The sequence below is a fragment of the Ascaphus truei genome, chromosome 2, assembly GCF_040206685.1.
Source record: "Ascaphus truei isolate aAscTru1 chromosome 2, aAscTru1.hap1, whole genome shotgun sequence".
Lineage (NCBI taxonomy): Eukaryota > Metazoa > Chordata > Amphibia > Anura > Ascaphidae > Ascaphus > Ascaphus truei.
Window position 1 is genome coordinate 154948983 of NC_134484.1, and position 14536 is coordinate 154963518.

General features: G+C 41.6%; 1 protein-coding gene across 1 annotated transcript in view; it reads left to right on the forward strand.

Moving 5' to 3' along the window:
• Positions 1 to 14536, forward strand: part of DOK6 (docking protein 6) — a 521007-nt gene that overhangs the window by 397766 nt on the left and 108705 nt on the right. The window contains exon 5 of the mRNA XM_075585441.1: positions 11065 to 11254. Coding sequence (XP_075441556.1) covers positions 11065 to 11254 — 190 coding nt within the window. The remainder of the gene's footprint in view (positions 1 to 11064; positions 11255 to 14536) is intronic.

Consider the following 14536-nt stretch of genomic DNA (forward strand, 5'->3'; position numbering starts at 1 on the left):
CTGTAGCTACTAGGGCTTACGTGACAGGGAGGCTAAAACATAGCCAGGACCAGCCATGGCTATACATATAAAACATAAATATCTATTGCACCTAGAGGCAGCATTTCATGAATCTCATTACAATTTGTGTATCATGTTACTGCTTCCTAACTCCTCCTACTGTATTTCCACTCCATAAACTGCTGGCTGATGCACAAGGTGAAAACCCTGGAGAAAAGACCTTGATATAGTAAATTGAAGCAAACTATTGTGTTCCAAATTCACACTGATACATCACCCCACCAATTTTCAATTGTTACTTCTGTGCATGAAACCATTTAAAGCTCTCACTTTACTTTTGACTCTCACATTTAGAAACTTTCAATAAACGTGGTACTCTTTCTGATATTTATATTCTCCAATATGTCCCATTAAATATTATCAAAGTTTTTTTTTCCAATGGTGACAAATCTACAGCTTTTCTAACGTGCTGCTACCCTGACCTTGAGAGAGGGAATGTTTAACCTTGATTATCTCTATACCAGATGGTTACTGAAGAGCATTTAACCTCATTCAGAAGAGTTCTAGTGCTTTGGTCAGACTTGTAAGATGTTTAATTTATTTTCTATACAAGTGAGATGTTACTCTGTTAGAGTGCATTTTACAGAAGTGCTATCCAGGTCGACGTAAATGTGGAATTTGAATTAGATGTAAATGATAAACATGTCACGAGGCGGTGATAGCATTTGTCTTGAAATAAGATGTGTTGGTCATGGGACAATCTCTTTTTATAAAACATAGACATCTATTTTTCTCATCAAAAGCTTTTGTGCCTGTACTCTGGAGCACCTATTCTTAAATAGTTAAAAATCACAACATTCTATTTTATAAACAAACAAGCATATAACTTCTATTATTTTTTACAAACATAGGCAATCTCCCCTACACATACTTTACTCTGCAGGTGAAGGAGCCTCTAAAAAACTGTTCCTTTGTTAAACACTCTCTCCAATTAAAAGTATAATCAAATAATTGATATCACTATAAAAGAAATGTGAAGAAACAGTGAATATGCTACATACAGTACATACAGTAAACTACTCAATCTACATAAACATATACAAATATCAGCATGTATACCTAATTTTAATTTCACCAAGATGTACAGTATGTTGTTATAGAAATGTAAATATATAATGAAATCCACTGCCTCATTGAGAACACTTGGATCTTTTGCCCACTTGTGGGAGCAATGTTCTTTAGTTTCTCATGGACACAGGAGTTTATTCACCAGTGTCTCTCTTTTCTCTTGTAGTCATTGTATTCCCATTATGTTTTGCTGCACCTTGCATTTCTGACTAATAATCATGCAGATACTGGTGGTAAAATATAGCTCAAGTCCATATACCAAAAAGAGAACCAGGTGCAAAGGGATATACATACAGTATACACTAGAAGCACAGAAGAGAAGTGACGAAGGTCACAGCAGGCCCTTTAGTATGCTCTCATGGTTAATGTAACAGTTATAATTCTTAGGATATAATATCCAAAGGGGAGGACCCGCTGTCAAACCCGAACAATACCTATAGTACAAGAGTAACAGGACGTGTAACTGCTAAAAACAAAAATAATACAGCTTTAATGATATACAAAATAACAACGCCGAATCAAAAAAAGTGTAGCAAATAAAAGTGAAATTATATAAAATTGACATTTCGGAAAAGGAGTCCCTGCCCCGAAGAGCTTACAATCTAATTTGTAAGTAGGAGGAACGTACAAAGACAGTAGGAAGGTGTTCTGGTGCGTGTTTCTGCAAGGAGTCAAAGTTTATGTATGAGATGTACAGTATAGAATCAGCCACACAGCTACCCATATGCAATGTTAAGGAGGTGTGTTTTAAGATGTGTCTTAAAGGTGGATAGAGAGGCTGCTGATCGGAAATTCTGTCCCTCATTATCTTATTGTTGTGGGAGATTTATTTTTTCTTCAACTTTAGCATCAATCTATTAATTGGATTTCTTTTCTTTTAAATTATTTGTTTTTTTAAAGATTACATTTCTTTTTGGACCAATAACATTCCTGACTTTGCAGGTCCTGCAGGTGTGGTTGCATAGTCTGCTTTGTTCTTGTTTCACATACGTCATTGTCATTCATTTTGAGAATCAGTCATCAGTGAGAGTTTTAGAAATGCCACTCTGCACACGACAATACCAGATGTTAATCTTCCAAATGAATGCTTCCATCTTGTCATACATATATAAAATGTTCAAATTATGTTCCTGACAAGATTTGCTGAGTTCATTCAGTTAGCAAAATTCATCTGCAAGAGAAGGAAGCAAACTAAGCCACTGTGAATCATGAAAGTGTCTAGAATGGGTAGACAGCTGCTTTATTGGAAATATCATTCCTTCTTCTTTATGCTCATACTGTATAAAGGTATCAATATTTTTCTACATGACCTGCATCTCACTTTTTCATAAAAACAAAACAAAAAACTATTGTTGCTATGCATTGAACATTGATTTAACTCTTAGGAAAGATCAAAATTATCACCGCATCATTAGACAATAAATGGCCATAGAGGCATTTTCTTTGCATCAAATAATTATTTATCTGAGTCGTCGTATTTCATACAAATTGTTTGTTACCTTATCTATTATATTTCTACAATCCCTGCAATCTGCCCATAAACTCATTTGGGAATCTGAAGGAGTTGAGGAAGTGTGCAGAAGAAACCGCAAACACCCCGACATATATTCTAAAATCTCTAATTTTCCCTAAAGCATAGTATTCTACGTCTATACTGTAGTTATCTCAATACTTAACAGAAAAGTTTAACCAATTGTACCAGCACAGAGACATCACACTTAAGCTTGTTTCCTCATGGATGTTTTCCTTTGATTTTCTATTTCAAAGAGTTTAAAACTACTTTAATTTTAACACTGGAAACAAAAAGCATTTTTTTTTACACAGGTCAAAGTTAAAATATTTATTAGTGGATATGCATCAAATGTGGCAAATGAAGCATTTCTACAAAAATAGATGCAAATTGCATAATTTTCACTCTGTGTCAACGTACTACAGTATGTTACTACAGTATATTCCAATTTTCCGTTACTTACACCAGTGAGCATTGTGGGTTTGTGGTGGTGTGCGCCTCTGCTCTTAAGAGAAATAAGCGCACTTGTTTACAACACTTTTGCACCCAGGAGACTTAACTTAAAGCTGCAGACCAAGCAATACCCTACATTTTTTTTTTGTTAAATAAATCAGTTCTGCACTATGAGTAAATACTTGTATTTGTTTTTTTTTTAAAACAACTCTGAATAACATTTTTTATGTATTATAATGTTAAAAACATTTTTTGGTTTCTATAGCAACGATTTACAAAGTTACATCCCCCTCCTTTTCTAAAATAGGCTCTGGTGCACCCCTTTTTGAGCCATGCCTCTCTCTATCAGTGCACCAATTGTATCTACTGACTGCCTTGTCACATGATCGTCCCCACAGAACTTTGCATCTTTGGTTCTCTTTTGCCGCACTGACAACCATTTAGTGAACCCCCGCCGATCAATCACAATTACTTATCATTGTCTAGATTGTAGTGATGCACATATTAAAGGGGGGAAAAAAATAAGCCAGCAGCTTGGAATGCTGCTTTTAAAAAAGAATATTTTTAGTCACTAATTGTTTTTCAAGTTTGACTTGTTTATCATCTCGATTGTGAAAAAAGCAACTGGATACATCACATGTATCTTTTTATATGTAGCCCCGGTCTATTTTCCTCTTCTGGGAGCCCCCTTGCAGAGTGCCGAGTGATCGCGGGTGCCGCCGGAGGCAGCGACGGACCCACCGGCACAACACAAAGGTGGGGGCCAGTGCAGGGAGCGCTTGGAGAATGAGATAGACTGCCAGGGTTTACACCCTAATGTGTATGTGGCCTGGCAAGCGCCAGGAATAGATGTCCTTGCGCTAATGTGCCCCTGCTTGCGTGAAGCCTATGACAAGGGAGTTGACATGTCCCAAGTACCGCTAGACTTCAAGACAACCGAGGTGGACGGGGAAACGTGTATACAGTGTTTTAGCCCCACCTGTGACTGTTCTAGAGGCGCACTGGCGTGGGAGCCCGAATGTGCCTGCTGCGGTGTATGTTTCTTGAAGCCTATTGTACCCCAACCTGCGGAACCTGTGGAGAAAGAGATGCCTGATGTCTCCACCCTGCCGGCCCAAGCCGCTGCCAGTCCACCTACCTCAGCTGTGGAGGTTGTGGAGGGACCGTGTGTCCAAAGGGATATTCCAGACCCGGTTCCCAAGCAGGAAACACAGAGTCCAGACCCGCAGATTCCGAAATCACAGGGTAAGGTGTCTATACCCCCATCTTCTTTTGGTAATTCCAGAGACCAACCACTCATGGTGTTGCGCCTGCCGGCGGACCACTCTTGCGAAGTCACCAAGCCGAATATCTCGGTGGATACAGAGTGTGCTACTGTGGCCAGTCCGGCCTTCTACAATGGTACCAGCGGTCCCAGGCTTGGGATCAGTACCTGCCAACGATGACAGGGGTGATCTCCTCTGTGATTGTGGGGCCTGGTGGCTCCAAAGGTAGGGTCACCTGGGCGATGGGCTCACCTCGTCATCGCGTCCTGGTGGAGGTATCTTCCCCAGAAGATCTCTGCAGACCAGTGAGCGGATTTGACCTCATCAAGGTATCCGGTGCAGCGGCCAGGAGCGACGCTTATCCATGCGCGAGTAATCTCCAAGCTTTGTCTTCTCAAGACACGGGCCTGCATGAAGACATTGTGCTGTCCACAGAAGATGTCACCGTTAAAGGGATTGCTGGAGTGGACAAAGACTGTGCTGAGACCGCTCGGTTAGTTGTGGCCTCTTCCATGCGCACGATGGAGAGCTTTGTTCGCCATGTGGTGGACCGAGGCAAGAGACTGAACCTCCTTGTCTCCCGTGAGACAAAACTGGAGGATCCGGCAAGGGTCAATAACCAGGACCCCTTACTATTTTTTCTGCGAGGGGGATGCGATGGTTTGGTGGTAGAGACTGTAACACCTGATCTTGAGCTCCAAAAGACTCACAGGAGTTAAGGTGGGATACCCTCACCCAATCAGTTAGGGGCACTCTACTCTGAGACTCAGCTGGCCTTAGGTATCCATGCGAGTGTGTTGGGTACCGGTGAACAAATGCATGTTGTGTGTGATATACCGTTTGCAATGCATTTTTCATTATATAACTCCCTATTGCATGTTGCTACCCAAGAGAGGTCGTTGGGATTGTACGAGGGGGAGAATGTAGCCCATGTCTATTTTCCTCTTCTGGGAGCCCCCTTGCAGAGTGCCGAGGGATCGCGGGTGCCGCCGGAGGCAGCGACGGACCCGCCGGCACAACACGAAGGTGGGGGCCAGTGCAGGGAGCGCTTGGAGCGCTCAGAGTCCCGCACCCGGCTAGCGGGGGCCGCCATGACAGGTTGCGCGAGCGTATGAGTGATCGCGCATGCGCAGGGACAGTCAGGGAGTCATGGCTGCCCTTAGAAACTCGCGCATGCGCAGGAGAAGCGCGCACGCGGCCCCGATGCTTTAGCAGCCTCCACGGGACTACAACTCCCAGGAGGCATAGGGAGGCAGGCACCAGGTGCCTCATAGTGGCAAATGAGGGCCCAGGATTCCCTGGAGGAGCATATAGATACATTTTGTGGGCTTTGGAGCAGGCAGTTGAAGCTGGGAGCAGGAAGGGGGAGGAAGGGTGTAGGGAGCAAGTGGCTCCTACACCAGGTAAGGTAGTTCCCCAGATCCCAGGCAGGCCCCAATCCCCACCAGGGTAGGGGGTAAGTACTGAGGGAGGGCCCATAGGTTAGGGACTCTGCCCTTAGGTGTGTGAGTGTGCAGTCTTGTCAGTGTCACGGCTGGTAGTGCTGTGAGCGCTGACAAGTAGGCACAGTGTGTGCAGTGTGTTTGCTGCAGAGGTTAGGGAGAAGTTAGCCAGATTGGACCCGGGTGGGTATGGGAGAGGTAGTGTGGGTGCAGGGGGTCAGTGACCCACCTGCATAGGATAAGCTACCCCGCAAGCCCTAGGAGTTTCCCCTAAAGCCATTCAAGGTTGCTGTGCTGTAGGGACGGCCTATAATATAGCGAGTGTCACGTTAGTTCACGGAGTCAGATAGGGACTCCATTGACGCTGCGTACCCGTGCAGAAGGTTGGGCGCTGCTCTTCGTTGCGGCTGCAGAGGCCATCTTGGTGGGGTCTTCCCGGATGGTGGATCCGGGATGTCGGGCCGGAACTCGACGGATCCTTTGTGAAGCAGTTGCAGATCCGAGCACTCCGCAGGTACTATATCATCAGGTGCACCAACACCGGTCATCAGGCGCTGATCCCGCTTTAGGCTAAACTCTTTGTACACTGAGGAACACTGAGCGAGTGGTTACAAGACTGAGCCTATACCATATAGTATCATACATGGACACGGTGTGTGGGGCACGCGGTGAGGGGACGGACATGTTACTCCTGATGAGAGTGGCTGGGCCACTAAGGTTACCTGTTGCATTATAGAGTGATAAGGTTACTCTGCATTATCGTTAATACAGTAAAGTTGGTTGCATTACATCTGTGTGTATGTATTTCTTGCCCAGGGGAATCTCACATCACGGGGATCGTGGGTAAGTGGAGGCGCTGCGCTAAGTAAATGTATGAGTGTTACCCCTGTCTCCCAGATAGCGGAGGCTCAGATCTCCTGGAGCCGCAGGTGTTGTACAGCGACCAGTAGTTCCTTTGGGAGGGTTCAGAAAAAGGGCTACATATACATCACATATATCTTTTTACAATTTGTATTCAACAACAGGAAAAATGGAACTCAAATTGCCTTATCAAAACTTAAGCTATTCACTTGCTATTAATTCACTTAAGCTATTCAATATCTATTAATTCACTTAAGCTATTCATTAAGCTCTGATCACCTTTAAGAAAATATTGGGTTTAAGGACTAAACTTCGCAAACTGCTTTTCTGGTGTAAAATTGGTACACAAAAATCTAATTTTAAATTGCGTTTATGTACTAATCTGAAATGTCGTAATCCGCATCACAAATAATATTTGTGGGGCACAGAAACTGACTGCACTAGGTGTACAGATGTTAATGCTGTGTACTAAAAAAGGTTTCTGTGCATGAAAAAAAGGTAGAAAGTGTTAAAAAATAATCCACAATGTTCAACATCATGTAAACCCTAAGATTCTGGTCGTTCTGAAGGTTACTTGGAGAATAATGCGCCTTTCAACTAATAACATCTATGCTTACTTTAGGGGAGGATGGAGTTTAATTTGTCTTTTTCTGATTTCCTTCCCACATTGAAGGTCCTTGGGCTGCTGTGCGTCCTGGTTTAATTCCAGTGTGCAATGTTTGAGATCTTTGTAAGAGGAGCTGTTATATGTGTGTGTGTGTGTGTGTATGTGTGTATGTAACAGGTTTTCCACCACCCTCTGGGAGATTACGCTATTACAGGGTGTAATGTGCTGGTTACCTGCTGGTTCACAGAAGCTCTGAGGTTCCACCGATGATGTTGGGTAAGACAGGACAGTCTTTTGTGGTGATAGCTGATTCTCTCTCACTGGTGTGGCGCCTCCATCTCTTGCAGGCTCCAGGAGTGCTGGAGACAATCCTTGCAGGAGAACCCTCTGATACGCCCCCTGATAAATTGCAGTCTCAGTCAGGAGTATATTTTATAAAACAGGAACAGCTTTATTGTCCAAACTACAGGATACAGCATACAACTGATTCTGGCTGTCCCTTCCTCTGGATGGTCCCTGGAATCAACCCCCGGTAAGGGCCCGAGAGTCTATCCTAACTCTTCCCCTACTCCCTGGTGGAGTAGGAGGTATAGTCCCCACTACCGCAAGGGAGGGGATGGAAGGTGGTCAGAGACCTGCATACATGCTTCCTGGGACAGTCTCTCTCTGGGGAGAACAGAAAATAAATAAAGTAGCACTAATCACTAGCCTAATATTAATAAATACAAAATACAGTGTCAATACACCTTAATAGTGTTAACGGAGGAAGGTAAAGAGTCCAATATAGGTATACTTAAGTCCAGTTGCAGAGTCCATGAGAGAGTTCCCCGTCCCTCCAAATGTGAACGGAGAAGAAAAGATGTCCTCCAGCGCATTGACTCAAGTATATTTGTTATGCATAGTCCAGGTAAAGGTAAAAGAAGATAACAATATATCAATAAAGGTTAATTCTCCCTTAATAGTTAATACAATTAACTTCATGCATTTACAATTTAAGTACAGCTTGTATTGTGATTTTCTTCCTATCCGGAGTGTCAGAAGTTATTCAAGACAGGCTAGTTCTCCAATATGTGCAGAGTATGCAATGGAACCAAAAGAGAAAAAGATCATGGCACAATAAATTTATTACAAAAGACTTGGTTAGAACAATATTGCACTTACAGCCAGTATAATCAAACACAGCGTTTTTGGATAGCTTCCCAGAGTGTGGTAGTAGGCTCTCCACTTCGGTAGTGATCCTGCTCACATTCCAAGTATTGCGGAGTCCACAGTCCCCTCCGTTGTGCGTCTGCTGTGTCCCATCACCTACGATTTTGTTGCCCTGGGTGCTGCGGGGGCAGTGACTGCGGGGGGGGTGGGGGGTGGCTTGCGGTGGCAGGGGGAGCAGTGGCTGGCGGTGGTGCTGTGGGGGGTCATTGACTGCGGTGGAGGAGGCCCGGTGGCTGGCGGTGGCGGCGGCGGCATTGAGGGGGGGGGGGGCTGGTGGCGTGGCTGGTGGCGTCTCCCCCCAGACCCACAGAGAATGTGTATTTTCCCTGTTTTTGTATTACTCGATATGCCTGCTGGTTTTACCAGAATAAAACTCATTTTATACCACTACCTTGTCCTGCCAAGTGAAATTGATCCTGGAAGGTAAAGGTGTTAAAGTACTCGTCTCCTGTGACATGTCTATTAAAGGAATAGGCTTTCAGTAACATGGCAGTGTCTCTTATGTTCTTGATAGGGTACAATTTTATCTCAGTTGAATGTCCGTGATAGTCTTGTAGCTGTACAATATATAAAAGCGACTAGCATACAGAATATACAGCAGTCTTCACACAGCAGTGACAGGGGATCCACTTGAGTATTGCACTAACTTTTGCAAAACATTTCCATCAGAGCCTGCTTCATTATCCTCACAATGCAGATTTGAAATATTATTCATAGTGAAAGTATGCCTGGAGTATCTCTCCCAATTTTTTTAGAGAGATAGACTCCCCTTGTCTTTACAGTATATAACACCTACAATAGTTCAATTACAGTATTAAAATTTCCACATTTGACACAAATCCTAATTGTGGGAAAAGTGTTATTTAGGTACCAGCTCCGTCTATGCAATTTTTAATAAAACTCAAATACTGAATACACATTTGCTCATCTCTATATACGTGTAGTATTTCAGTCAGTTTGGGTATGTGCCATTTATTTCATCTTTGGTAACTACTGCCATAAATAATGGTAAATCTCAATTAATGTAATACTTACATTTAGCATGCATTCACATACGTTATTCCAGGGGTGTGCAAACATTTGAAGCTGGGCCATTGCCTGCTCACTGCACTGCCCTACCCCTTACCTCTTTGGTCGGTATCAAATTACGCCGCAGGGCCATGTGACATCACGTCACATGACTCAGCTATACCATTTGATACCGTGTCGCAGGGCGACGGTATGTGACATCATGTCATATGACCCCGTGGCGTCATTTAACCCGCGTTGCCATAGCGACGCGTCACACCAGGCATCTGCATCACGGTAAGTAGAGTTGCAGAGTCCTCATGCGATCCCCTGGCATTTAATTTGAATGCCATGGGGACGAGCACGGGACCACTGCAACCGCCTCGCCCTCCCTGAAAAATCCCGCGCCCCACAGTTTGCACACCCTTGGGTTAATCTACAATCTGTTGCAAACCATTTCCTTCCCAATTTTCTTTCTCGGCCTATATATTTTAGGGTATAAACCTAGAACTTGAAGAATATTTTTAAGTAAGTGTACAGAATTTGATTAGTGGATCTCTGATACCTGTATTTGCTACATTGAAATATAGATTTAACATATAGTATACACCGAATATTTATTTAACCATAAATATCTCTATTTTTTCAATGTGTATATTATTTATTTGGCTTGTCATATTCCAGAAATCTGCATGCAAAACATTTCTGGAAAAATGTTTCAAGGCAAGGCATTGCCCCATTTTCTAATAATAATAATATTGCCAGATTGAAGGAAATATGATAATAAATGTAAAGTAGATCGGGTGCAGATTGTATGTATATATATATATATATATATATATATATATATATATATATATATATATAAAAACAAATGTCCAATATATATTGTATATATATATATTCAGAAAAGGATACAACATACTAAAAAGTAACAGTCTCTCATAATTCCGCTTACCCATTGCACACATCCGCAAACAAAATCTGGTAAACATGGGACTGAATTTGACCTTGATAAATTGAAGAACAGATGTGCAAGAGGATCATTTCTCTTTTTCTACAAACTTTTCCTTAAGATTGATACATAATCTCCAATTCTGCATCAAACATGTGTATATGTATTTAATAAAAACATTTGGAAATAATTTGAACCTAAAATGACTATAACTTGCCAACTTTTATTTATGTCACAATATTTTATTCTAATGTTATGCATGACTGAAAAACAATGTGGTTAACACTGAATGAACTAGAAAAGCGACCATTATATCTATAGAGATCTCACCTGACATTATATTGTGTCATTATTCATGATACCAGAAGATAATAAGGTAAGTGAAAAGTTAAAGTCAATTACACATCCTGAAATAATGTGCTCCTTTTACTATGCAGTCTGTCTATTCTCTGGATTGAGGTTAGATGAGATTAAATAAAGAGAACATGTCTTTGAGGAGCAGCTATTAATGTGCTGAATTTGTAATGACTGAGAACAGACATGATACAATCCTTTCTGTGGGTAGAAAAATGATATAGTCAGTGCTTCTAGAGTTTGACCTATGTTTTTTTTTTAACTTTTCCTAGAACGATTCAATGTGTATCTTATGCCAACACCAAATTTAGACATCTACGGAGAATGTACAATGCAGATAACACATGAAAACATATATCTCTGGGATATTCACAACGCAAAGTTGAAGCTGGTGATGTGGCCTCTAAGTTCTTTGAGGAGATACGGACGGGATTCAACATGGTTCACATTTGAATCTGGAAGGTAAGAACAGCTGTCATTTATTTTAAGTAAAATCAGTTTTTTATTCCAATGTGTGAAAAAGACATTGGGGCCTATGCAGAGAGCAGCGAATTTTCGAAATTCGCCATTTTTTGGAGATAATCGCGCAGAAAACAGCAGAAAATGGAGATTTCCGAAAAACGCGCCAATTTTTATTTTCTATTTGTAAAACTCGCCTCGCGGCTGGCGAAAACCTCAATCTCGCCAGTTTTACAAATATCCTAATGCAGAGAGCCGCGAACGGCATCTAGCGGCTGTTCGCGTCAATAAAATGGCGCTATTGTCTCCTTTTTCCCTCGCCAGAAAAAATTGGCAAGAAGCGGCCGCTCGCGGCCATTGCAAAGGGAAAAAAAAAGGCGCGCATTTGTTTTTACAAGTTTCTGAAGCGCGCATCTCGCCAATTTAAACTCGCCAGACGCATCCATGTTAAACATAGCAGAATTCGCACTTTTCTGCATATGGAGAATAAAACTCTCCAAAAAAGCTACTTTTTAATAAATTCGCCATTTTTCAAATTCGCTGCTCTCTGCATAGGCCCCATTGTATCATATAATTAATTTCTATTCACTGGTTACAATACAGCATTATTCTTCTATATATTATGCAATGTAACCATATTTCACATATTGTGCATGTGTGGGCATTGATGGGTAATGAGAAAAAACAGAGTAACTGTAAGAAATTGTCTTTTTCTAAAAAGAAGCTTAAGCATATGCAAGCATATGAATGAATGATTAGAGGACAATTGTTGAAATTATGTCTTATAAAAGATAAGATGTATTTTAACACTGGAATGAGTTTGAAGGTTATTTTTGTAGATCTCCTAGATTCATTACATGTGAAGTCTATTCTAATAACAAGACTTGACACAAAAGGTCATACTATGGTCTCAAGTTGCTTGGGCTGCCCTGTTCAGGGTGACACTAAGTGATTATTAAACAACTGTAGGTCTGAACTGAGTAAGATACCATTTAACTAATGAAGATATGCTGAAGTAACACATACTGTATAGAACACCCACAAGCTCATGTTGAACCCCCAAAACAACCACAACATATATATAAGCATATAAGTGTCACAGAGGAGTGCCACTGAGCATGGCAACATAAATTGAAAACCAGGGACGAACATGAAACACAGACAGAGCTCAATGCACATCCAGCAAAACTTTATACACGGTACAGTGCCTAAATATACATGTACTGATATCTATTAAATAAAATGGTCTTTTAGTTTAACATTAGGGGCTTACAACAATTTGGACAAAATGTTAAACTAAAAGACCATTTTATTTAATAGATATCAATACATGTATATTTAGGCACTGTACCGTGTATAAAGTTTTGCTGGATGTGCATTGAGCTCTGTCTGTGTTTCATGTTCGTCTCTGGTTTTGAAGATATGCTGAAGTAACCATTTCAGTACAAGAAGCTTTAAGCTCCATATATGTTCAGAAGAAGTTCGCATGACATCAGTACTGTATGTAAAAACCATGTTAGGATATAACATTTAAAGTTAATAAGGCTGACTGGGTGGTTCTATTTGGATAAAAAGTGAAGCATAGAGAACAGAAGGCAGGAGACCAGTAGGGAGAATGATAACATCACGAAGAGGGAGAAAGACATGTTAATATCTGGAGAGGATAACTACAGAAAACTATTATGTGCAACGATTCTTAAGAATATCATAATCTATTCGAAACATCAGCATTGCCATTCTTACTATTTTTGTATGTAATTATTTAAAAGAAAAAACGTTTTGTTTTTGTGTACAACGACGAGAATGCTGGATTCTGTTATGCTGGAGTAAATCTATAGAAAAGACGTAATTAAGGACATTTAACAATAACGTATCTTTTTTTCTTAATAAATATAATACAGTCAGGTCACTCTGCAGAGTAGTGCTCCATGTTAACCTGGTGAGATCATAAGACCTACACTCCAAAGTCATCAGTATGCCCAGAAACGCAATAACATCTGCTTCAATGCAGAGAACTGAAAAAATGAACATGCTTACATGATGAACATGATGGAATATAAAACTAAGCAGAGTTTTTCACTCAGTAAACTTAGTGCATCTACCAAATTACCAAACAATGTAATAAGTAAAACATACTTTGGTTTTGATATCATCTCATATTTGGTGTATTTTTATCCTACATAAAAACATTTTGGACAATAAACGTTAAATTAATGTGTGTACAGTATTTCTTACCTAATAGTTAGAGCCATTATTGCTGCTACCCAGTGATAAGGGTGGAATGCCTAATATCATTAGGAAATGGTTTACTGCAGGCCTGAACAACTTGTACAGTGAGAAGGGCCGAACTGCAACAAGGAAAAAAGTTTGGGACCGCACGGGTAAAATCATCATCATCATCATCATCATCCTCATATATCTACCCCAGCACCCTTCATCATCATCCTCATATCTCCCCCAAAAACCCTCATCATCAACCTTTGCGAGACTCCCCATCGATCTCTCATACTCCCATCTCTCCCCTCACCCATACACATAATACCCCACTGCACACCACACACATCCCACCCCCCTGCACCTCACATAACTCTCCCCCCTGCACCTCACATCACACTCCCCCCTGCACCTCACATATCTCTCCCCCCCTGCACCTCACATCTCTCTCCCCCCCTGCACCTCACACCCCCAGATGGCCCTGATTCCTGCATTAGAACTACGCTGGAAAGGAGGATATCATCTATACCAGACTGCATCATTACTGCTGTGATGCTGCCTTTACCATTCACATTTGCTGTGACTTCACTTCTTCTCAAATGATGCACTTCTTTTTACCAGCCTCATTATGTCTCTAACTCTATTCATATATCTCCATCTCTCCTTCCTTGATCACTTCTCTGTTCACATGAACTCCTTTCTTACCTGCGTCCTCTGACACCACACAACTATATCCCCTGCACTAAAAAACACCCCTAAAAATCATCCTCACATATCCTCTTTCTATCCATGCTTCTCCTCCTTGCTTCTAGGGATATCTCTCCCAATACTGGCCCCTGCCTTATTTCTACATGCGCTCATCCTCGTCTGCCAATTGCAACCTCTACTCCTTCTGGTGTCAACCCCTCCAATCTCATACCCATCACCTGCCACCCTCCCTCCTCTCTCCCTTTCTCCTGTGCCCTTTGGAATGCTCGCTCCCTTTCTAACAAGTTCAAGTTCTGTACATGACTTTTTTCTCTCTCACTCTCTGCTCCTATTTGCTATAACTGAGACCTGGCTCACTCAGTC